Source organism: Petaurus breviceps, unplaced genomic scaffold, assembly GCF_028583685.1.
Source record: "Petaurus breviceps papuanus isolate PSGF00001 unplaced genomic scaffold, PetGlider_PUasm1.0 556, whole genome shotgun sequence".
Classification (NCBI taxonomy): domain Eukaryota; kingdom Metazoa; phylum Chordata; class Mammalia; order Diprotodontia; family Petauridae; genus Petaurus; species Petaurus breviceps.
The window spans coordinates 4,043,522-4,066,572 of NW_027186374.1; the positions used below are offsets into that span (position 1 = coordinate 4,043,522).

Below are 23,051 nucleotides of genomic sequence, written 5' to 3' on the forward strand. Positions count from 1 at the left end.
CTGCTTGCTGTTCCCAGAGGTACTCCTATGAATAAGCCTCCAAACACGTCATTTCACCACTTATTAAAAGTCTGAGTTAAACTTCATGTAACAAAACAACTCAAATTAATGTTTAGAAGAGAATCCCCACATCTGACTTTTGAGGCCTTGGCCCAATTGGTTATTACCTGCCTGCCTGCAGGGGTAAGAGTTTGCCACCTCAAGTCCCTAACTGCCTCAGTCCTTGGATTCTGACCCACCATCGCTGAAGAACATGCTTTTTTTTTTTTTAAAGCAATCAGGGTTAAGTAACTTGCTCAAGGTTGCACAGCCAGTTATTTCGGTGTGGTGCTAAGTATCTGAGCCCGGATTCGATCCCCCAGGTCATCCTGACAACAGAGCCGGTGCTCTTACTCGCTGAGCCACCTGGCCGCCCCTAAGAACATGCTTCTTACAGGACATTCACCCATTCATCACAATGTGGAGAACTGCCCAGTAAACTCAGCCGGTGAGTCAGGCCCTGTGCAGACTGACACCTTAGGGTTTGGGGCCTCCCCAGAGGGTCCCTGCACTTGTCCCAAAAAGGCCCCACTGGCCAGGTGAGGAGAGGCACACCCACTACAGGAAGATGTCTGTGCTCTAACAGAACAGATCACACCACACACAGAGTTTATTTTTTTTTAAAAACTGCTTTAATCAAAAATCTGGTTGGGTAACTCAGTAAGCACTGCAAGCTTTCAAAAGACTTTCAGGAAAGGCAACAGGGACCTAAGTGGAAAGAAAGTAGCAGCCACTGCAAATTCTTTGGTTATCAGGAGAGTGCCAGGCACTCCGGGAAGCACGGCCTGCCCGCCCCAGTCCCCTTCCCCAAGGCTGTGAGGAATGTGGCCAAAATAAACTCCCAGCATCCCCCAGAGCACAGAATGTCCCCAAATCTGAGCCTTCAGGTCCGGGTTCTTTTTGTTACAGCCAATGTGTACGTTTTGAATTGAAACCTTGAAGTCAAACACGAAGGCCTTTGTAATCAAAGCCCCAGGCCCCACAAGAAGAGGAGAGTCACAGCCCATTTTCAAAACAGCCATTTCCTGTTGGCCAGTCCCTAGGGGATGCTTCTGAGGTTAGCCTGCCCCACTGAGGAGCTCTAGCCTGCAAGAGCACCCACCTGTGCTCCAGCCTGGGACAGCTGTGGGCGTGCACTTATAGGAACCAGCAAACTAGCCTTCCTTGGGGTGTGGAGGACCCAGCTAAGATGTTCCAGATCACATGGTGGGTTCCTTTTCCCTCCACATGAACTGGTGAGTCCAGCAAGGTGAGACTGCAGCCTCCAGGCTTACCTTAGGGGACCACGGAGGAGGTTCAGGAGGGGATAGTATCACAAGGTTACCTGATTTTGTCAAGTTACCACAACAATGCAGTTCCTGACTCAGTGGCCCACTAAGTCTCTTGCGGTCCCACGTGATACGGGGCATGACTGGCCTGAGCTGCTACAAGGGCCAGATTTCCCTGGGCAGGCCCGGGGGAGCCAGGCCCAGGAGCAATCTCAGAAAGGTCTCTGAGAACACACAGCTGCCTACATTAACACTTCCAATAAATAGCCTGACTGCAAACAAATACCAGAAAATGACCTCAGTAGAATAAATTAAAATATTGCATTTCTATCGGCCTGTTTTGCTTCTTTTCTTTTAAAATCACTTGGAATGTTTTTTTGCGTTTTGTTTTGTTTTTTAAATAAAGAAACATCCATTAAGAGGTGGCTGCAGCAAACTGTTTGGCCTTCACCTCACGCTCCTCAGACTTCAGCAGTTTCTTGGCAGCAATGATGGTGTTCTTCATCAGCATGGCGACCGTCATGGGACCCACGCCCCCAGGGACCGGGGTGATGTAGCTGGCCTTCTTCTTGACTTCTGCAGGAACAGAGCAAAGGCGGGCACTTCAGGAGCAGATCAGAAATCCCAGCAGACCCCCACCACCAACCCAATACGCTCATTTTCATTCTCAATTTCAAACATAAAGTAAGTCTCATCCACACTGTTCAGGAGCCTGAAGACTTTGAAGATTTCCAACTCAATTCCCACAAATGTATATTAAGCACTGTATGTATGCACAAAGCTCTCTGCTAGACATGGAGATACAAAAGACAAAAATGCTTCACGTTTTCTTGGGAGAATAAAACATGCCCATGGTGAGATCAGTGCCAAGTAATCTGAGGAAGGGGGATCCTCCTAGCTTAGGGGGGAGCAGGGGTCTGGTACCATCAGAGAAGAGTGCACAGGGGAGGCTGTGTCTGTGCATAAGGGAGATCTGGGTGAAAAACAGAAAAATTCATCAGCGAGACAGATTAGAAAAGCCAGAACCATGAGAACCTGCAAACCACAGCTGCCCAAGACCATGATTTGTAGGAGGACTCCCCTCCACTTGCCCAGAATGGCAGGGGAAAGCAATGAGCCTGCCACCAATGTCTTGAGCCATCTTGCACAATAAACTCAGAATGGACCTAAGGCTTGAATGCAGACACTCCCATTGTGCACTCAGTGGAAGAGAAAGAGATTAAGTCCCTTCCACAACCAAGGTTAGGCGGATACTGCTTAACCAACTAGGGAGGTCTCCCAGAGGAGACCATCAAAAACAATTCTGAGCTCAAGAATCTGAGAAGCTTTTCCATAAATAAAAAATCCAGGGACAGAATAAAAGGGTGAACTCTGAGTACAAAGAATCTCTGCACCCAGTCTCTCACCAAAAAGAGTCTGAGTCTTTTTTTTGGGACATCAGCCCACTGAGGGGCTTCCCACATCCTAAGGCAGAGTTGCCCACACCTTCTCTGGGATGTGGCACCTGGAAAGGTGAAGGGCCTGGCTCGGGGGCCCCCAGCCACTACCAGGGAGATTTGCACCCAGGCCTTTCTCATCCCAAGGGCAGCTCTCAGCTTCTCCGTCTGCTGCTCCCATCACGTACATGTGAAGGTTATTTTCTGAACCCTATTAAATTTCGTCCTATCCAGTCCTGCCCAATGCTCTCAGCCCCTCTAGATCTTTTAGGCCTCCTTAGCTGTCCCTCCCATCTTTGTGTGCCCTCAGACACACACAGATTCTGTTAAACAGAAGAGCAGCCGGCCAAGCTGCCAGGACCCCAGAATAGCTGATGACTCTCCGCCATTCTTCAGAATGCCTTTAAGGCATCAAACAACACAACCACCCAGCCTGCATCTCCTCACCTTTTTCAAAAGAACTAGCATCGCTGTTGCAAAGCCTGAGTAGACCCACTACAGTACCCCCCTGCTGGGCATCGGGGGAGCCTGGGAAGCAGGCTGTGGCACGGGTCTGCAGTGAGAGCCTGTACTCCCTTTCCAGATGGCCTCCAACCATCCCTGAAACAGTCAGTAGCATATGCACGGCCGATGGCCAAGCACGTGCAAAGAGCCCTCTGGAGACATGAGACAGCTGGCCGGGACACCCAGAATGAGGCCTTTGGGCGGCGGGACAGGCCCCAAGGACAAGAGGAAGGGGACAAGCCATGCCCACCAGCCAGTCAAGCAGCATTTATTAAGCACCTCCTGTGTGCCAGGCATTGCGCCAAGCAAAAGGCAAAAGACTGTCTGCCCTCCAGCAGCTGCCGGTGTGATGGAGAAAACAAGAAGTAAACAAGTGTGTACAGACATGCCAGCCACGGGAGCAAGGCAGCCACAGAAACAAGGGGCAGCCACATCCACAGCAGATGACGGCTTTTCAGTGGGCACTTCACGGGAGCCAGGGGGTGAGGAGAGAGCTCCAGGATGAGCAGAGCCAGCGAGAATGCCGGCCTGGACAGGGTGTTCTGTCCACGGATCAGCCTCTGAGGCTGGGCTCCCTGGCCAGAGGAAGGTGTAAGAAGCCTGGGAAGGTAGGAGGAGCTCCAAGGCCAAGTTCCTGGAGGCAACAGGGAGACACAGGGGGTCACTGAGCAGGGGAGAGACTCAGTTGGCCCCGGGCTTTAAGGAAATGATTTTGGTGGCTGAGAGGAGGATGGACCAGAGGGCTAAGAGACAGGAGGTAGCAGACCCCAGAGCTCCTGCAGTTGTACAGAGGGGAGGTGATGTGGGCCTGCACCAGGGTGGGGGCAGTGGCAGGAGGGAAGGGGCATGTTTGAGATGCTTCAGAGGAAAAATCAATGGGCCGTGGCACCATAATAGATACGGAGGTGAGAGACAGTGAGGGATCCCAGATGGCTCCTAGGCTGGGAGTCTGAGGGATGAAGGATGGTGGTGCCCTCAACAGTGATAGGGAAAGGTGTATGGGGGGTATGGCGGGGCAGGGGAAAGATCACGAGCTCCGTTTTGGACACACTGAATTTAAGATGTCTACTGGACATCCAGTGCAAGAAGATGTCTGGAAGGCAGCTGGAGATCAGCAGAGGTTAGGGCAGGACAAGAAGATGTGAGAATCATCAGCACAGAGGTGGTCATTAAACCCATGGGAGGCCATGAGGTCACCAAGGGAAGACATCTAGAGGAAGAGAAGAGGGCCCAGGCCAGAGCCCCAAGGACCTGATCTGGAGGACCCTGCAAAGGAGACTGAAGAGAGGTGGCCAGAGAGGTCAGAAGAGAGCCAGGAGAGAAGAGTGTCCTGAAAACCTAGAGAACAGGAACCAGGGAAGAGAGTGCCTAATGGTGTCAGAGGCTACAGAGAGGTCAAGGAGACCACTGGTAATTGCAGGAATGATGAGGCTGGAAGGCAGATTGTAAGGGGTGAAGAAGAGGGAAAGGAGAGAAAGTAGAGGCACCTAGCACAGACGGCCCTTGGAGGAATCAGGAGGAATACTGGTGTTGAGGAGAACACAGCACTAGAGACAAGGGAGTGTGGCCTTCATGTTCTGGGCCCTGACCTGAGGGGCAGGTACAAGATACTTCCCAGTCTGAGTCACAGGCATCGCTAGGCCGCTTACCTTCAAAATCCACGTCTCCCACTAATTTGGGCTTGGCAGTGATGGGGTCGTGAACCCGATTTATCCCCACATCGATGACGGCGGCTCCTTCCTTGATCATATCTGCTGTGATCAGATTAGGGATGCCTAGAACAGAAGGCAAAATGACCTCTCTCCAGACCTGTCTGCCAGGCTCTGCACTAAGACTCCTGGACACAAGGGGGGATACTTCAAACAGCATGAAAGAAACAACACTGCCAAGGCATTTCACTGAGTCTGATGCCAAGCGCTCCTCTCCACCCCGACTGCCTTCGGCCTCTGATCCCAGGACTTTTCACTCTGTCTCATTCTGGGGAGCACAAAAACAACCCTTTCAGAGGACCAAGCCCCTCAGGTCCTCAGCATCTTCCCTTCCAAGGGAGAGAGGTGAGAGCCAAAGCTTTCCAGAAGAGCCAGCACCGGGCTCGGGCCTCCTTCTAGCCCTCTCTGCCACTCCCTGTCACCTTGTCAGACTTCTGGCTTCTCAGCATCTTCCAGCCTACACAGGCCGCCTTCCTGACTCCCTCATTTCTCTCTCTGCTCCCCAAACTCCAGAACAATGCCATTGCCTAGGTGCTGGTCTAATTACAGCACGTCACAGAGTTAACACTCTACCCAGCGCATGCTTCAGCATCTTAAAGAATCCAGAAGATTCCTGGCTCTGCTAGAGAAGACCAGAAAGAGGCGCTGAGCAGGGCAGCCCTCTTGGGGTTCCTGGCACACCATGGGATGCTAATGCCACCCCCACAAGGCAGCGTCTGTAGCTGGCCTCATCTCAGTCATGAGGACAGAGCATATCCCTCCCTGGGGAGTGAACATCTGATGTGCATCACAGCCCACGGCCGGACTCTTGTGGAGGGGCCATTGCCCAAGGACGGGCTGCACATACACAGCGGCTCTCTCGGGCTGCCCTCAGCGGGAGATCTGCTCCTCTGCCACTCTGTGGGCTCTATGCTTTAGAGTTTGTTCAGTCATTTCTCGCTGCCTGCGCCATCTTGGCAGGCACCGAAGGGGCTTTCTCAGAGAACTGAAATCCATAAGGGACCTCACGGGCTCCTCATCCCACCACTCCCTTTACAAATGAGTGCCCCAAGGATGGTGTGAGCAGGAGCAGAGTCCTGAACATCCCAAAGCCCAGAGGCCACCTGCCCCCGAGGCTCACCTGCCGCGGACACCACGATGTCCGCGAGAATGGTGTGCTTTTTCAGCTGCTCCTTGGGAGTGTAGCGGTGAGAGATGGTCACGGTAGCATCCCCTGCAAAGAACCCAAACACTGAGCTTGTTCTTTGGTGACTGTCTGGGAGCTGTCTCTTTACTGGAACAGTTACAGCCACCAGAGCATCATCCCCCTCCCTTTTTTTTTTTTTTGCTTTTTGGAAGGCAGGGCAGTTGGGGTTAAGTGACTTGCCCAAGGTCACACAGCTAGTTAAGTGTTAAGTGTCTGAGCCTAGATTTGAACTCAGGTCCTGACTCCATGGCCAGTGCTCTATTCACTGAGCCACCTAGCCACCCCATCCCCCTTTTAAAAAGCAAATGAGAGTCCTGAGCTGCAGGGAAGCTAATCTCTGGGCCATCTCCACAGAAAGTGCAAGGCCGGGCATCACAACTGACATTCCAAGATCAAGCTGCATGCCTTTGAGGCTCAGAAAAGGTCTCAGCCCTGTCTGCGGTCCTACAACCAAGGAGCATCAGAGGAAGACTTGAATCCAGGCCCCCCACCCCTCAGTGCTTCCCACCATACTAGGCATACTGCCTCAGGAGCACCCAGTCAGGTCATTAATGGAACAAGGGACGCTCTAACCCCACAGAACACAAATCCAGCAACGCTACAAAGCAGCGAGCACGCTGGAACCACCCAAAGGCCTCCCACGGCAGACCATAGGCCAAGGGGCTCACCTCCGGGCCGCTCGTGCCTGCCATCCGTATGCAGCAGCATTGCGATGGGCATGCCGACATTCTTGGACCTGCCAGCCACAACCACGTTCTTCCCCAGTGTGGGAATGCCGGTCCGCTTAATGATCTCCCACACGCCCCAGGGCGTGGCAGGGAGCATGGAGTACTGGTCCAGGCACATGCGCCCCACGTTGATCACATGAAAACCATCCACGTCCTTGTCTGGAGCCACTGCATTGCAGACCTTCCTCTCATCAATGTGCTCTGGGAAGGAAAGGGGAGGGTGAGGCTCTGACACAGATCCGTGTGCAAAGAGGGGTGCAGCAGGCTGCAGAACCAAGGCCTCCTCTGGGCTACAACCACTGACAGATAACTTGTACAGAGACTTCACAATGGTCCCTGCCACGGAAACGAGGCGAGTTCTTCCATAAAGCAGCAGTGACACCGACCAGGGCACCAGGGCTCAAACTGCTGATGCGCATGAGGAATCCTGGCGGTCTGTCACGGGAGTCTGAACACCTTCCTGACCAGCCCTATGGTGCCGGAGGCTGCCTCCTTACCCAGCACCCCTTCCATGCTGTTGTTAGGTAAACTCCTGTCAGATGTTCATCCCATGCCTGTCCTGAGCCTGAACCACTAGACCAGGCAGAGAGAAGCCAGCCAGGACTGGGACCTTCTAACCGAACATTAAGGATCGAATCAAAATAATCTCCAGATTAAGTCACAATGAGCGAGTGAATCTAGCGGGACACTTATCACAACTAATTGGTGACTAAATTAAAAGAAAAATAAAGGAGGGAGTCTCCTTGGTTTTGGGAGAAGACAGATCTTCCCAGATATCCCAGGACACCTTCCCATCACTAGTGCACAACGCTATAACCAGTCAAAAGCCATGTTCACAAGCATGTACGTTTACTTTATCATTATGGAAAATCTTCTGTTTCACAATGACTATAAAGTATGAGCTAGGGCTTGAAAGAGGGTTTTCCTGATTAGCAAGAGGAATTAATTCTGTTGGTCAGAATCCTTCTCTTCAAATACAAATACTTTGAGGCTCAGAAAAGGTCTCAGCCCTGTCTGCGGTCCTACAACCAAGGAGCATCAGAGGAAGACTTGAATCCAGGCCCCCCACCCCTCAGTGCTTCCCACCATACTAAATTAATAAAATGTGGACCCCTTGGATTTTCGTGAACTGTAAAACATAAATTGCTTTTCTTCCTTAGGGAAAATCACAGGTTGTTGAACTTCAAGATCCCTGGCAAAATCCTAGAATGAAATGCCTACTGAACGGCCTGTGAAAAACTCAGAAATGAAAGTGGTTCAGGGCAGCTAGGTGGTGCAGTGAATAGGGCACCGGCCCTGGAGTCAGGAGGACCTGAATTCAAATTCGGCCTCAGACACTTAACACTTACTAGCTGTGTGACCTTGGGCAAGTCACTTAATCTCAATTGCCCAGCCTTGTCCCCTCTCCAAAAAGAAAAAAAAAGAAAAAAGGAAAGTGGTGATCACTGGCAACCTAAGAACACAGTGTGGCTCAACTTGACTTCTCTCTTTTTGAAAGTGATTTAGACCGGAAAATCAGAAGGATGCTGTAGACTGTACATCTGGCTTCTGGCAATGCATCTGCCAAAGTCATTCATATTCTTGTGAACAAAATAGACAAATGGGGGATGGAAAATTACAGGTAAATTAGTAGGTGACTAAACAGTACCCAAAGTCTATACATTAATACAGCCAAGCTAATACAGGAGCTCTGTACTGTGATGTGTCATGGACGCCTTCTCAGAATAATGTCTGTAAAAAAGTGATAACCTGGCTAGGCTGACCCACAAAGAAAAATAAAGATCCCTTTGACCTCGTTCTGGAGCTAGAGTCATTCCCTACATGGCCCAACCTCTGCTTCTAGTCTTCTAGCCCTAAAAGCTATTTCTTTTTTTTTCTTTTTTTTTTTTTGGAGGAGGGAGGGCAGGGCAATTGGGGTTAAGTGACTTGCCCAAGGTCACACAGCCAGTAAGTGTTAAGTGTCTGAGGCTGAATTTGAACTCGGGTCCTCCTGACTTCAGGGCCAGTGCTCTGTTCACTGCACCATCTAGCCGCCCCCCTAAAGGTTATTTCTAAGAATGAAGCCCCCTGCAGCCCAGTAACTTCTCATCTGTCCTAGGGGAAATCGCTGGGCAGCATATGACAGGACAGTCGGGGGTACCACCACAGACAGAGCTCTGAGCCTAGAATCAGGGAAGGCCTGAGTTCAAATCCAGTCTCAGACAGTTGACTAGCTGTGTGGCTCTAAACAAGTCACTTAACTACTTAGCCTGAGTTTTCTCCTCTGTAAAATGGAGATAATAATAATAGCATTTACCTCCAAGGGTTGTTGTCAGGATAAAATGCAGTAATATTTGTAAAGCACTATACAAACCTTAAAATACTAGATAAATGCTAGGTGGTGTTATTCCATAAATATACCGAGTCTAACACCATCAGTGTCTGGCCAATTTCTGAAAAGCAGCAACAGTTAATGGAAAGAGCACTGGCCTTGGAAGCCAGAGGAGGCAGATTAAATTCCCAGTTTGGACCCCTAATCGTTTTATAACCAAACTAAGTCACTTACCCTCACTAAGCCTCACCTACAAATCAGAAAAATGCCCCTGGAAGACTTCCCTCAGCGCCGTGAGAACTAAGTAAGGTAACAGGCTGAGACGCTCGGCACACCCTGAAATAGTACAGAAAGCCCCTCAGTGGGAGCGGAGCTCTGCATCAGGCTCCTCAGGCCCCCGCCCAAAAGCCCGGGGTCAGGGGGGTGGACAGCGGAGGCCTGTACATAATAAGGTCACTTGGCCAAACATCAGAACACACTTGAGGTCAGTAACCAAAGTGAGAGGAAACCATAACATCTTAAAAACTTAACATCAAAAAAATAGTCACTGCACAACCCTGAATATGAGAGCAAACTAAAAAAATATCCAAACAAGCTGCTTACTATGTCTGCAATAATGCTGCAAGATGAAAGTGTGAAGGTGAGTGAGCTTCGAGAAGCCCTAGCGCTGCCCAAGCCTCAGGGAGCCAAGTGCCTGGCTCTAGGCCACCCTGCCACTGGAGAGCAGAGCCACGGTCTGTGGGATACAGCTCGGAGCTCGGACACCAAGGCCAGGGCCACACGGCTCGGAGCTCGGACACCGAGGCCAGGGCCACAGGCCCTACTGACCCATTTCTGAGTGAGCTTTAAGCTGTAGGCAACGCTCTGGACGTCTGTCCATGAGGCCCATGGCCAGGCCTTGCTGAAGATCTGACTGGGAAGAGAAGAGACTCTTCTTCTATTCTCCTAATAGCCAATTATTAGCAGCGGGATCCCGGGCAGGCAGGCCAGTCTCTGAAGGACAGGGCTGATGATGAGGCTGGCCGAGGAGCAGCGGAAGAGGGAAGCTTCCTCCATGCTGTCTGAGCAATTTGTACAGGTAAAATTCTGTACATCTGCCCAGTCAGACACAAGCCCTCTGCCTCAAACCAAACTAAAACGAAGTCTTTCTCTGGGAAGGAAGGGAGGAAACAAGCACTATGTGCGGCCTGGTCACTTTATAAATACTCCTAATAACCCTGGGAAAGAGGTGCTGTTATTGTCCCCATTCTACAGATAACAGACTTGACCCCAGGTCTTCCTGACTGCAGGCCTGGGGCTCCACAAAGCCACTATCTAGGAGGGACCAGAGTCCACACTCACCAGGAAGAGGGAGCTGAACCAGGAGGCCATCTACGTTGTCATCATCATTGAGTTTGCCGATTAAATCCAGAAGCTCTTCCTCTGAAATGGAGGCGGGCTTCAAAATTGTTTCACTGCTGATTCCTGTTTGATTAAAACAAGCAAACAAATGAACGTGAAACCCCAAAGGGCTGGTGGGAAGCCTGGCCGCCCTCAGTCCAGAGAGAGGCTGGGATGTGCCTGCTTGGTCAGGGAGGCTAGGCCTCACCGGCCTCGGGGATACCTCTGAGGAACTGCGATCCTTAAGTGGCCTCCCCTACACAGCATCCAACAATGACCTCCAGGGACAAAATCTCATGACCTGAGACTTCATGGGAGATCCAACAGAAAACCCTCAAAGAAACTGAGGCCCAGAGATTCCATGGGCTGGTCAGCGGGAAAGTCAGGACAAAAGGCTCACTATATTTACTCCTCATCCAAAGCTTGTTCTGCTCCCTTAATCTGGTCTCTGTCCTTAACGTGCCTGACAGTCTTTCACCACAAATACCCAAACACTGAGTAACCCCCTACCACCACGCCAGAAAAGGATGAATCTGTTGCATGATATGGCCAAGGTCACACATATCTCTATGTAAACCACACACACACACACACACACACACACACACACACACACAACACACACACACACACACACCATGTCACAGCAGGACCCCTATGTTAACCTTCCCGTTGGCATTCTGCCTCGCCCCCTCTCCCTCCTCAGTTACCAAAGGAACTTTCTGAAAACAGGAATCATTTCTTTCACCCCCGCACTCCCCAGTCTCCTGCTTCTCTCAGTCCTTCAGGATTCCTCTTTTGGCATTTAAAGCTCTTCACTGCTGGTGCCCTCCTCCCTTTCTAACCTAACAGCACAACCCTCCCTTCCACACACTCCGGGTCGGGCTGTCCCTCATCCACTACAATATTCCATCTCCATTCCTCTAGGCTAGACGTCCCATTGCCATGCTCTCCACCCCACCCCGCTCCCCCTGCACACACTCGGTGCCTCTTGGAATCCCTCCTTTCCTTCAAGCCTCACCCTCAAGCCCTACCTCCTAGTGCCCCCCACCCCCTCCCACCCTCCTCCCTACGATCACCTCACCACTAGACACTCATGATGTCTCCCCTCTGCTTCCCTTTAATCTTGGCAAACCCAGCACCGGGCCTGGCACGTAGTAGGCACAAACAGATACCTGATTATAGATTCTTATCAATGCCCCCAGCTCCCCGCAGTGTGCAGGCGTCCCCACCTCTCCAGTCTAGAGGAGGGAACTAGGGACAGCAGGGCTGGACGGCCAGGAGGCCACCCTTCAGGAGCGCAGCTGACAAAGCGTCATACGGAGGCCATGTGAGGAGATGTCACAGACCTACCGACATCTGCTGCAGCCTTGGTCTTGTTCAGGACGTAGGAGTGGCTGGCAGGGTTCTCTCCCACCAGAACGACGCTCAGGTGGGGCCTTTTGTTCCCCAAGGCGACCCACTGCTCTACCTCCTGCCGGGTCTCCTGCCTGATCTGCTGGGCCAGCTTCTTTCCAGAGATCACAACGGCTTCATTTCTGTGGATGCAAAGAACACTTCAGTTTGTGAGCCAGGGGCCAGACCAGACTGGCTCCCCTTGGTCTCCACTGGCCATTTCATGTCTGCTGAAGTCATCATTCAGAGGCAGAAGGTCAGATATCTGGGGCTTTCACTTTCCAGATCTAGTTGAGAACTTATCTCTTTGTCAAAATCATTAACTCAATGCAATAAAACACCCAAATTCATTTTATTAAGATCAAAGAAAGGGCTCTGACTCCATCCTCCAATTCTACAGTAAAGGACCCGAGGTCAGGAAGTGAGGAGCCACGTATGCCCTAGAGCACCGAGGGCTTTAGAGGTCCTCACATGTGCAGCTCCCAGACATCGCTAAATGCATTCTTTATTCAGGAAGCATCTAGTAAGCACCACCTGTGTGCCAGCCGCTGTGAGAGGCCCTAGAAATACAAGTTCCCACAGAGCTTCCTTTTTATCTGGAGTTTACACAGATACACAAATTTAAGGGAGATGGAGGGCAGAGAAGACATTAATAAGCAGACCAACAACCAAGAAAGGCTTCGCAGTGAAGGGAGGTTTGAACTGGGACTTGAAGGATCCTAGCTAAGAACTGAGTCACAAAGGCCTGAGTTCAAATCCAGCCCCAACCACTAACCAGCTTGTGAAAGCCTAGGCAGGGGGCTGAAGCTCTGACTGCCACAGTCCTCATCTGTAAGATGGGATAACATGAGCACCTTCCTCCCAGGGCGGTTGTGAGGGACCAAAGCCCTTCAAGCCCTGAGGTTAAGGGAGATGGCGGGGGTAGGGATGATGTGAGGAGAGTGAAAAGCAGGCCTGTACAAAGACATCGAGGTGAGAAGGGAAGAGAAAGCAGGTTACTTGGTCTGGAAGGGAAGACTAAGAAGGCTGGAGCAGTCGGCTAGAGCTCCAAAGGAGCCAGGGAGGACCCTGGAACAGGAGGGCGTCAGGGTCACACTGGTCCTTGGGGGGATGGTGCAGGGAACAGCGGTAAGGACCTATCAAAGATGTGTGAAATCAAGCAAAGAGCTTAATGAGAAGAGCCAGCATCACACTTACGCAGATGGGGGATGGTGCCCCGACAAACTTGTCAGGAAACACAGGGGAGCAGACGGGGCCTGGATCTGGGGAGCTGTACATCAGAGAGAGCCTTCAAGGGGAGAAGACGGCCCACATGGCCAGGGAGACCAGGAAAGGCTGGGGCAGCATTCCCACAGAAGTGGTAACCCAGGGCGGCCAATAAAACCTGAATTTCAGAGGGGCTGGCAAAGCTTGGACAAAAGGTCAAACCCACCAACTTACAAAAACCCTCTTTCCCCTCCTTTTGGCCTGCTCCTCATCCCCAGGTGGCCAGAAACAGTGAAGGCCAGGAGTGCAGCAGCCCCTTATAGCAGAGGTGGCAAATGCAGACCCCACAAGTGGGCTGCTCGAGCCTCAAACAGAACTGGAAAACAATCAGAAAGATAGCCAAGCACAATGCCCCCAGCGGTTTTCTAAGTCTGCACATCTGGCCCACAGGGATCCTTAGGGCCGCCTTCTAGCAGGACTTGGCACCAAAGCTCTCAAAGATTACATTTCCCTTGGCACTGCTGATCTTGACTCATATCCCTGCACCTGCCTATTCATTTACTTTATTAATTTAGAATCTGTGGGGCTTTCTTGGGCCAGCACCCCTACGTAAATGCTCCCCCCCCCCCATCACACACAAAGTGATTTATGGACTGGCGAGGCCCAAAGTCCTGTAGGATGAGGTGTGTGTGGGGGCTTCAATCTGCACCACAGAAGAGAGTATTCCTACTGAGATCAGTCATTTAAGTCTTTTCTAATTCCCCAAGATCCCCTAAGTACTAGATATCCTGTATTGCCATTTGCCAGGTTTAGCTCTCTGAAGCTAAATATTAACTAAAATGGACGCAGAAGTACTTACAATCTATAATTAGGTCTCCAATGCCTGTTTTTAGTGGGTTTAGTGGGCTTTTTCTAGACCAATATAAAAGAGTTTCATATCCAAAGCTCATTCATTTGGTTCCTTCAGCTAACCCTGAACTCAGGCTACCAGGGAGAATCCAGTCGTCCCTCTCTCCAAGCCTGTCTAACACCCCTTCCCCAAGGGCTGATACTCTACCCCAACACGGAACTCCCAGGGGTTCCCAATAGCACTGACTAGACCTCAAAGGGCTCGAGGATGGGGAAGGCCTCTGCCTGTGACAGATTGGGACCCAGCCCCAGCAGCTCATCAGTGTGGGGGAAGGAGGAAAGGGGGAAGAATCTGTAGCCTCAGCCTACTAGGGACCACCAGGCATTTGAGAGTCCACATCCGGAAGGGCTCCCTCAGTGTCTGTAAAGTCATTCACCATGAGCACGTTACTAGCAGCCCATCCATCGTTCCCACGTCATTCCTGAACATTCTGGCTACTGCATGAACATTCCAGATCCATAATAATACAGGGGTAGAGTCCCACAGCAGCAGCCTAGGGAAGGGTCCTAGAAAGGGAGTCAGATCACAGTTGCCTTGTAGAGGGACTTAAGTTTATTTATACCTCAACTTCAGACCCTCCAGCTCAGAATGCTCAGCTTCCATTTCAAGCAAAAGGCACTTTCTTTAACAAGCAGCACCTGTCATGCCCCGTGGGCCAGGAATGGAATCATGCAGTCAGGAGCAGAAGGTTCTAAAGGATTTAAGCCCAGCTTAGTCGCAGGGGCAGAGGGGCCTTATACAGGGCTGGGCTTCACTGGAAATCTCAGGACAGCCATTCAATATGAAAAGAAATAAATTCTAGAGTTTGTCATGCATATATACATATATATATATATATACACAGATATAGATATATGTATGTACACACACAGAAGAAATAAAGCAATTAATGCATTGAAAAAGAACACTTTATTTGGCATAGAACATTTTTACTGTCCTAAAGGTGTGAAATTGCTTGTCAGAACAGTCCAACAGCCCAATAAGGTGGTTAGCCTGTCTTTTTCGGTTCTTGAAAACCGACAGTTTTTGTCTCAGACGGATTTTTTAGAGAAACAGCTACACACCATGTCCAGCCCCCAGTTTGTTTCTTGCTCTAGATTTGACTGAAAAGAGGTCTGAGAATCCCAACTCATAGTTGTTATAAATGGAATTAATACCCTACAAGCGTGTTTGGGGTTTCTGGTTACTGAAGAGATCAATTCACTCATCTTTCACTGGTGGTCTTTTGTTGCTGATTTTTTTCTAATATAAAAGCTCATTCATTTGGCTTTGATCAGTAAGAATTATTCCTTCAGCTGTCTCTCAGATTTTGTCAGAGGCTAATACAACACCCTAACATTTAGCTATGGGAACAAAAGCATTCACTTATTTGTCTCAGTCTCCGGTAAGCTTTTTTTTTTAAATCCAATTTTATTTTATTTTCAGGTTCTAATTCTCTCCATTGCTCCCCTTCCCCACCCTACCTTCCACAATGAAGTGAGAAAAAAAAAACACATTAAAAATATAATAATGAAAAACAAATTCTTCCATTAGCCATGTCCAGAAAAGGAGAAAATGCTTCAGTCTGCTCTGTGTGCATCCATGAAGTTCTTTGTGGGGGTGGACAGCATTTTCCATCAGGAGGCTTTTAAACTGCGGTAGGCCGTTGCATGATCAGAGTTCCCAAGTCTTTCACACCTGATTGATTACTATCACAGTGTTGCTTACAATGTTCTGCTCACTTCACTTTGCATCAGTTCATGTAAATGTCTGGTTTTTTTCTGAACCTACCCAACCCCAGTCATTTCTTATAGCATAATAGCATTCCATCACAATCCCAAGCCACAATTTGTTCAGCCATTTCCCTACTGATAGGTATCCCTTTAATTTGAAATTCTTTGCCACCACAAAAAGAGATGCTATAAATACCTTTGTACAAATTGATCCGACACAGACCTAGGTCCAAATTGCTTTCACAAATGGCTTGACGAACAGTTCACAGCTCCACCTAACAGTGCATTAAACTGCCTATTTTCCCATAGCCCCTCCTACATTTGCAATCATTCTCCTTTTTGTCATTTTGGCCAATGATAGGTATAAAGTGGCACCTTAAGAGTTGTTTTAATTTGCATTTCTCCATTTATTAGTTTATTATTTTTTCATATTGCCACAGATAAGCTGGATTTCTTCCTCTGAAAAGTGCTTCTTTGTGCCTTTGATCAAATTTATCAAGGGGGACAAAATTACTCTTATTTTTGCAAATTAGAATCAATTCCCTATATATCTTAAAAATAAGACTTTTAGCTGAGAAATCGACTGCAAAAATTTTCACCATCAGTTTCCTGATTTTCTTCTCATTTTAGCTGCACTGATTCTGTTGGTGCAGAATAGAGATGTAATCAAAATTACCTATAGACCTCTTAATGTCTTATTTGGTCATGAGCTCTTCACAGACTGAAGGAGTAAAGTTTCCTCCAAACTCCATTAATTTGCTTATTCACGCATTATGTTGAGAATCATGTGCCATTTTAAGTTTATCTACCTACCAAGATTGTTCTGAGGGTCAAATGAAATATTTGTAAAAGCTCTTAGTTGTAGGTGCTTAATAAATTTTATCTTTACATGCCTTACATAAATGCCCTTCCCCTTTCCTTCTTAGTTGTTTGTTATTCATTGTTTCAGTTGTGACACCATTTGGGGTTTTCTTGCCATTTCCTTCTCCACAGCTCATTTTACAGACAACGGAAGACAAACAACAGGCTTAAGTGACTTGCCCAGAGTCACCTAGCTGATAAGCGTCTGAGGCTGGGTTTGAACTCAGGAAGATGAGTCTCTGATCCACTCTATCCACTACCATCTGATAGCTGCCCCTATTTCCTTAAGCCATCTACAAAATAATAGCACATTTCACTCACAGGTTTGTTAAGGGGCTCTAATGAGATCATGGATTTAATTAAAGTAATTAGAATATTTATAACTTGACCGTGACCATATTGGGTATTACTGGCTTTCTCAAAGAGGCTCTTAGCTGTTTCCTCCAACTTCCTTATAAATTCTATCTGCTAAAAATGCCCACAATCAGGAGGCCCAAACACCATGAGGCAATTACTCAATCGTGAGCCTTTGGGGAAGAGCCTCATAATACTGTATCCTAACCTCTCTCCCTCACCCACCGCCTGAAAGATGCTGAGATAACACGCATTTATTAAGAAACTATGAATTGCTCCCTAACTCACTTCTCTGACAAGACACACAAGGCTAGTTAAATAAGAAGGAAAGAGGGAATACCCATGGCCCTTTAAGACCTTCTCACACTTCATAAAATCTTGCTTTGCAAACTTCATTCAAGTTACTCAAGAGTGAAGACCATTCAATTAAGATCATAAAAAGCAGCCTCTAGCACAAACCCAGCCCACCCCTCAGGGCTATTCCATGACATCACAGCCTTAAAGCGCCCAGCTTCCTCGACTCCAGAGAAAAGCTCTCCCAGGAACTCCTATAAAAGCTAGAAGAGAACCAGCTGCAGGCTGTTTCCTATGATCAAAAGCAGCAAGCCGGTGGAGCAGATAAGGAGAGCTATTAGAGTGTTCCCTGGCAGCACAGAGAGAATGCCAGGGGTTAGTAAGCCAGCTCTTCCCCAAACAGATCTGACCACTAAGCTTCCCATCCTATTGCAACAGGAAAGCAGGCATCTAGACGGCAAGACTGAGTGTTCACAACATGCCAGGAACATGCGCCATGTGAAATCGAGGCAGGACAGAAGCAAAGGCATTCTCCTCAGAGTGTCCAGAGGAACACACGGCTAACTGGGGCCGGCCCGGAAAGAGCTGGCTGTCTGGCTCAGGACGGTGCTCAAAGCAGGTCTGGGGAAGGATTCCAGCTTTGAGATCTCATAGCAAAAACAAGGTTTTAGTAGCTAAGTTAGCATTTATCCTAGAACTTCAAAGGTTTGATCAATGAATCCTCACAACAAACTTAAGGTAGGTGCCTATTATGATTACAGTTGGGGAAACTGAGGCAAACAGGTTCGGTGACTTGCTCCAGGGTCACATGTCTAGTGTAGAAGGCTGGATTCTTGACCTCAGGATTTTTTGACTGCACTGCACCCCAATAGATCACTTCTAAAGGACTGATGATATACGATCACTAACACAGCACTCCCCCCTCCCCCCTCTTGTCCCCATTGCCTGGTCCAGCCGGTGGCCCATTACACTGGCTGGAAGCAGCCGCCCCTCTCTCTCCAGACTGGTTTCACATAAAACCATCCCCAGCACTTCTGTTCCAGCCACTGGCCCTGCTTTGTTGCTCTCAACTTGGCATTTTTTGCTCCCTCCTCTCACAGTCCAGAGGTTCTATTCCAAGATGCCCCCTCCAGGGAGCCTCTCCTGATTCTCCTGCTCTCTCCCCTCACCTGGAAACCCCTCGATTGGATTCTATTTTGCAAGCCGTAATGTAAAGTCACCTTGAGGGGCCGGCCAGGGACAGCTTTTGCCTTCTGCCTTGATGCGCCCGGAGTACTTTGCACAGGGATTTCATTCGCACAGGCAGAGAGCAGAGTTGAGTTCAGCATCCAGATGGATTTAATGCCCAGTGGCCTGGGGCAGCAACAAGAAGACTAAACTGACACCCACTCATGACTTACTTGGGTCCCACCCACTGCCCCCAGTTCTATCCTCTGATGCCAAGCTGAGCTGAGCCAACACCCCATGTCTAATTAGATAGTCACTCAAGATACAGGGAAGCAGTTATCAAGCTCCCTCTAAACCTTCACTTTGTCTGTCCAAGGTAAACGTGCCCAGGTCCCTTCCCTATCTCCTCCCCAGCCACTTGTCTGGTTGTTTTCTTCGTTAAATATAGTCCTAGAACTGAACATAGTTTTTAGGTACTGCAGACAATGGCCATAGTCAGGAAGTGGCAGCTGTCCGGGGAGGTAAAAACCACAGAACTTGGCAACTCAGAGGATGTGGAAGGAGAAATAGTGGCAGCAGCAGCAGCCGGCTAGCTGCTAGGCATCCTTAAGGCAGCAAGCAAACCAGGCTTGACCACAACCTCTGCTCAGATCCCAGCACAGGAAGAGAAAAGGCCCCAAGAGATCCCCAGCCTCCCCAGCTCCCTGCAGCCTTGGGGAGCATGCCCTTGCAGAGGAGGGCCCAGTCACCACCAATGCTACTTGATACCAGTGAGCAGGGGAGAGCCCAAAGGAATGACAGTGCTCACTCGACATCCAGGGGCCCCCTGTGAAAAAGCAAGCCCCCCCAGACTCCTCAACTGGTCACCACCTCCCCTCAGAGACACTCCCCACCATCATCTGGTGGGACACTGGCCCTGGCAACTCTCTGGGCAGGTGCGCCCCCTGGCTGGTCCATCCCCGTGACTTGGCTGGTATTGTGGGTTAAGCCTAAATCTGGCCCAGTCCAGCAGGTTCGAGGTTTGATTAGCAGTTTGTTTGTTGGCTACAGTGCTCATGAAGCAAAAAATCCAGTTAAAAGTCAAGCTAACAAGGACTAAATAGGACTGCTTTAGTAACTGAAGCTTAAAGCCCCAAAGTACAGGATACAAAATGTGTTCAGCTGGCGAAGAATATGAACCTGAGGGGGTCCCTGCCTGCTGCACTGTGGGGAATAATGCAGGGGGGGAGGGGGTGCTGCAAGACCCGATGCAGACCGCAGGGAGCAGAAGCAGGAGAACATGGACACAGGCCACAGGGGGTGTGCTAGGTGGCGCAGTGGCCCTGAAGTCAGGAGGACCTGAGTTCAAATCCAGCCTCAGACATTTCCCAGAGCACACAGGAGTCAAGAAATAAAGGGAAGCTAGGAGAAGGGAAGAAAAGGGCAACCATCAAGGTCAGCCATAAAATAGTACTGCTGACCTTAAATTAAGAAGGAAAGAAACAGGGGCTGAGCAGGGATGACCTACAGAGGTCCTCCTAACAGATGCCGTGACATTCGTGGCAGCACTTCTGGTTAGCCAAGAACTGATTCCGCTCTTGGTGCTGGGGTTGATGGTTTTAAACCAGCCACAGGACAGACCTCAGTGTAATAGAAAACCCACCACAAACATACAGGGAAGGGAAGATGGAACGAAGGATTCACAACAAATAGTTCACACCTTTTGCTAGAAATCCTTGAGGTCTTCGAAGCATTTTTCTTCACAACAGGCCAGATAAGCTGGTAATAAGCTCCTTCCCCCAACCACCCAATTTAGACAGCTCAGCATTTTTGTGGGGCCACTTTAAAGTGCTTTATATATGAATCTCATCTGAGGTTCAAAAACTTTAAGGTCTGGGGTTATTATAATCTTATTTTATACAGAACAGAAACAAGACCCAGGTTAGATGACTGCCCCATCTAACAGGACAAATGCAAACTCAAGTCTTCCCAATTCCAGATAGCAATAATGCTCTCTTAATTTGCCCCTGGTAACATAGCTGTGTAAGTGGGAAAAACCCTGACCCCAAGAATCCAGTTCTCATGAAAGAATTTTTTCAGGAGCTCGGTTTTTGCTGCATTTCTATTAATGACAGGGAATCTGAGGGATGGAAATGGAAAGACCAAGAAATATTCCATTTTTTATGAAACATACTCTTGCCATAATGGTCAGATGGTCAAACTCTGAGAGGGTCTAAATGTGTTACTGGAAACTGAGCAAGACAGACTGAGGGACATCAGAGCAAATCCCCCTGGATACTTCTTCAGCTGTGTGGCCAAGAAGTCTTTCACTGCAGTTTCCTTATCTGTATGTAAGTGGACGTTATGATCCCCCCCCCCACACACACACACACCTACCTTCCTCCCTGTCTCCAATTCTCTAAGTCTGGTCTCTGAAATTACAAGATTGTTAGAGAGCTACTCCTATACTTAAGAAATTCCTGAGTGTGAGGATCAAGTGAAATGCTCTAAGCACAGAAATCACTGATAAAACTGCGAATTCTTGTCTCTAAGATTACTGAATATACATATTTTGTATGCAAATAAGAGGAGGTGGGGTGGGAAGTCTTCCCACCGCCCTCAGTCTCGGCTGTTAACACTCTTCACCATCCAGTGGCCAAGGGGGAGGCCAGGCCGTGCAGACCTTCGTTCAGCAGCAGCAGCGTGCAAAGGAAGCCTGGGATTTCATCAGCCTGCAAGTGGCCGGTGTAGCCACTAGGTGAGCTAGTCCGGACAGGGAGACCTGGCCCTCCTTCCTCTCTCCCTTCTCCCTGGCAGCACAGCCCACCCTTTTTTTAAACTTCATCACGTGAAGACTCCGCTTCCGTTTTAGGTGTGAAGACCCTCCCCCCAGTATGGTCTCCTCTCCCTTTCCCGTTACCCCATCTTCTTGTCTATGCCTCATCTCATCCCAGAAGCTCCCGACCGGCGGACTCCGGGCCGGGGCTCCCTTCTCGCATGACTTGGCATCCTTGGCCGGCTGTTTCCCCAGATCAGCCTCAGCTCCCTGCAGCCCGCCGTGGCCGTGGCCGTGCCCCCGGGCTGGCGCACAGGGGAGTCAGAAATCCTGCAGCCCCGCCTTCCCCCGCCCCTGTGCTGGCCGGGGGTGCCGGACCCCCAGGAGCGCGGTCTGCCCACGGCGGTGCCCCCGGGCTTGTGTTCGTGGCTCGCCACGTCCTCCTCCAGTCCCTTCCAGGAGGGCGCCGGGTGCGAGCGGGGGTCGGCGCCGTGCCCGGGGGCACACGGCCGGCACGTGTCTGGAACCTCGGGGCTCGCGGAGGCCGGGCCCTCCCTCCCGCAGCCGGCACTGCCCTCGGCGCCCTCCGAGCCCTGCCCCAGCCCGGCCCCCTTCCCCAGGGCCCACGCGGCCTCCCGGCCAGGGCCGTCCGCTACAAGGAGACAAGCGGCGGCCTCAGCGGGGGGCCCTGCTGAGCCTCAGTTTCCTCCGCTGTAAAACGATGGGGGTCGGGGAGGGGGGTGCTGTGCTGGACCCCGGGCCCCGAGCCTCCTCGGCCCCCCCCCCCGGGCACCCAAAGGGGCAAAATTGGCGCCACCCGGGAAGGCCCCGCCCCGCCAGGCCCGCGATCTCCCGCCAAGGCCACACCGGGGCTGCGCGCGCTGCCCTCCCCCACCCCGGGCCGTCCGAGGCCCGCGGAGCCCCCCCACACACACCAGCCCGGGGCTCGGACCCCGCTCCCCCCCCAACAGACGGGGGGGAGGGCCGGGGGGGGCGTGGACCGGGGGAATGGGGGAGGGGCTCCGAGCAGGTGCAGCTGCTCTCCCCTCCCCCAGGGCCCGGGCTCCGGCCCCTCGCTCCCACCTCGGAGGTGCGGGCCCCTTGGTCGGCCTCCCGCCGGCGGCTAGTCCCCAGGTCCGCCCGGCCGCCCCCCTCTCCTCCCCAGACCGGACCATCCATCACGCCTCCCGGCCCCTCCCGCTCACCTGGCCGCCGTGACGTGCAGCGGACGACAGGCGCTCAGAGCCGGCCGCAGGAGTCGCGCCGCCCGTGGGGCCGCGAGGGCCGCCATGCCGCCAGCGGCGACGCCGACCGAGCCACAGACCGAGGAGCTCGCTACGCTCGCGGCTTCCTCGCGCGGCCCGGGAAGGGGTGCGCGCTGCCACCCGCCCGCCTTTTATAGCCGCCGGCAGCGCGGGGGGCGGGGCGCCCGGCAAGGCTCACGGCCCGCCGATTGGGCCCGGAGCGTGACGTCAGGGCCCCAGGCGGGGCCGCCGCCTCCGGGAAAGAGCGGCGCGTCAGGGCCGGCGAGCCCCGCCATTGGGGGACGCCTGGGAGGGGGCGGGGCCCGGCGCTCCCTACAAGGCCGGCGCGCGCTCATTGGCCAGAGGGGAGAAAGCAAGAGAGGGCTGAGGTTGCGTAAGCCTGACAGCTGTCAGAAGAAGGAGAGGCGGAGGGAGGGCCGCGTGCTCGGGCTAGTGGCGGAGAACGGCGGGGAACCTCGGGCCAGGGCAGCCCTTCCCTTCTTACGGATGAGGACCGAGGCTCGAGGCCTCGTGCAAGGCCACTCACAGCCCCTGAACTGAACTGTCCAGCGTGGCCCTCGTGCCCAGGGCC

General features: G+C 51.2%; 1 protein-coding gene across 1 annotated transcript; it reads right to left on the reverse strand.

Annotated features, from left to right (window-relative positions):
- Positions 1-648: 648 nt before the first annotated feature.
- MTHFD2 (methylenetetrahydrofolate dehydrogenase (NADP+ dependent) 2, methenyltetrahydrofolate cyclohydrolase) lies at positions 649-22,582 on the reverse strand. The gene is made up of 7 exons (XM_069102795.1): positions 22,421-22,582; positions 11,915-12,099; positions 10,523-10,645; positions 6,811-7,071; positions 6,077-6,169; positions 4,897-5,022; positions 649-1,883 (listed from the first exon to the last, which is right to left on the reverse strand). Exons 1-7 carry the CDS (start codon positions 22,504-22,506, stop codon positions 1,723-1,725), a joined length of 1,035 nt encoding a protein of 344 aa, XP_068958896.1. The 5' UTR covers positions 22,507-22,582; the 3' UTR covers positions 649-1,722.
- Positions 22,583-23,051: the final 469 nt, after the last annotated feature.

Bases quoted from the DNA above. Each gene is read 5' to 3' on its own strand.
- MTHFD2 (XM_069102795.1), bottom strand. From the start codon at position 22,506: ATGGCGGCCCTCGCGGCCCCACGGGCGGCGCGACTCCTGCGGCCGGCT. The intron at 10,646-11,914 runs GTAGGTCTGTGA...TTAATCAAACAG, and splicing joins CAAGGCTGCAGCAGATGTCG to GAATCAGCAGTGAAACAATT. The intron at 6,170-6,810 runs GTGAGCCCCTTG...GGTTCTTTGCAG, and splicing joins CAGGCACGAGCGGCCCGGAG to GGGATGCTACCGTGACCATC.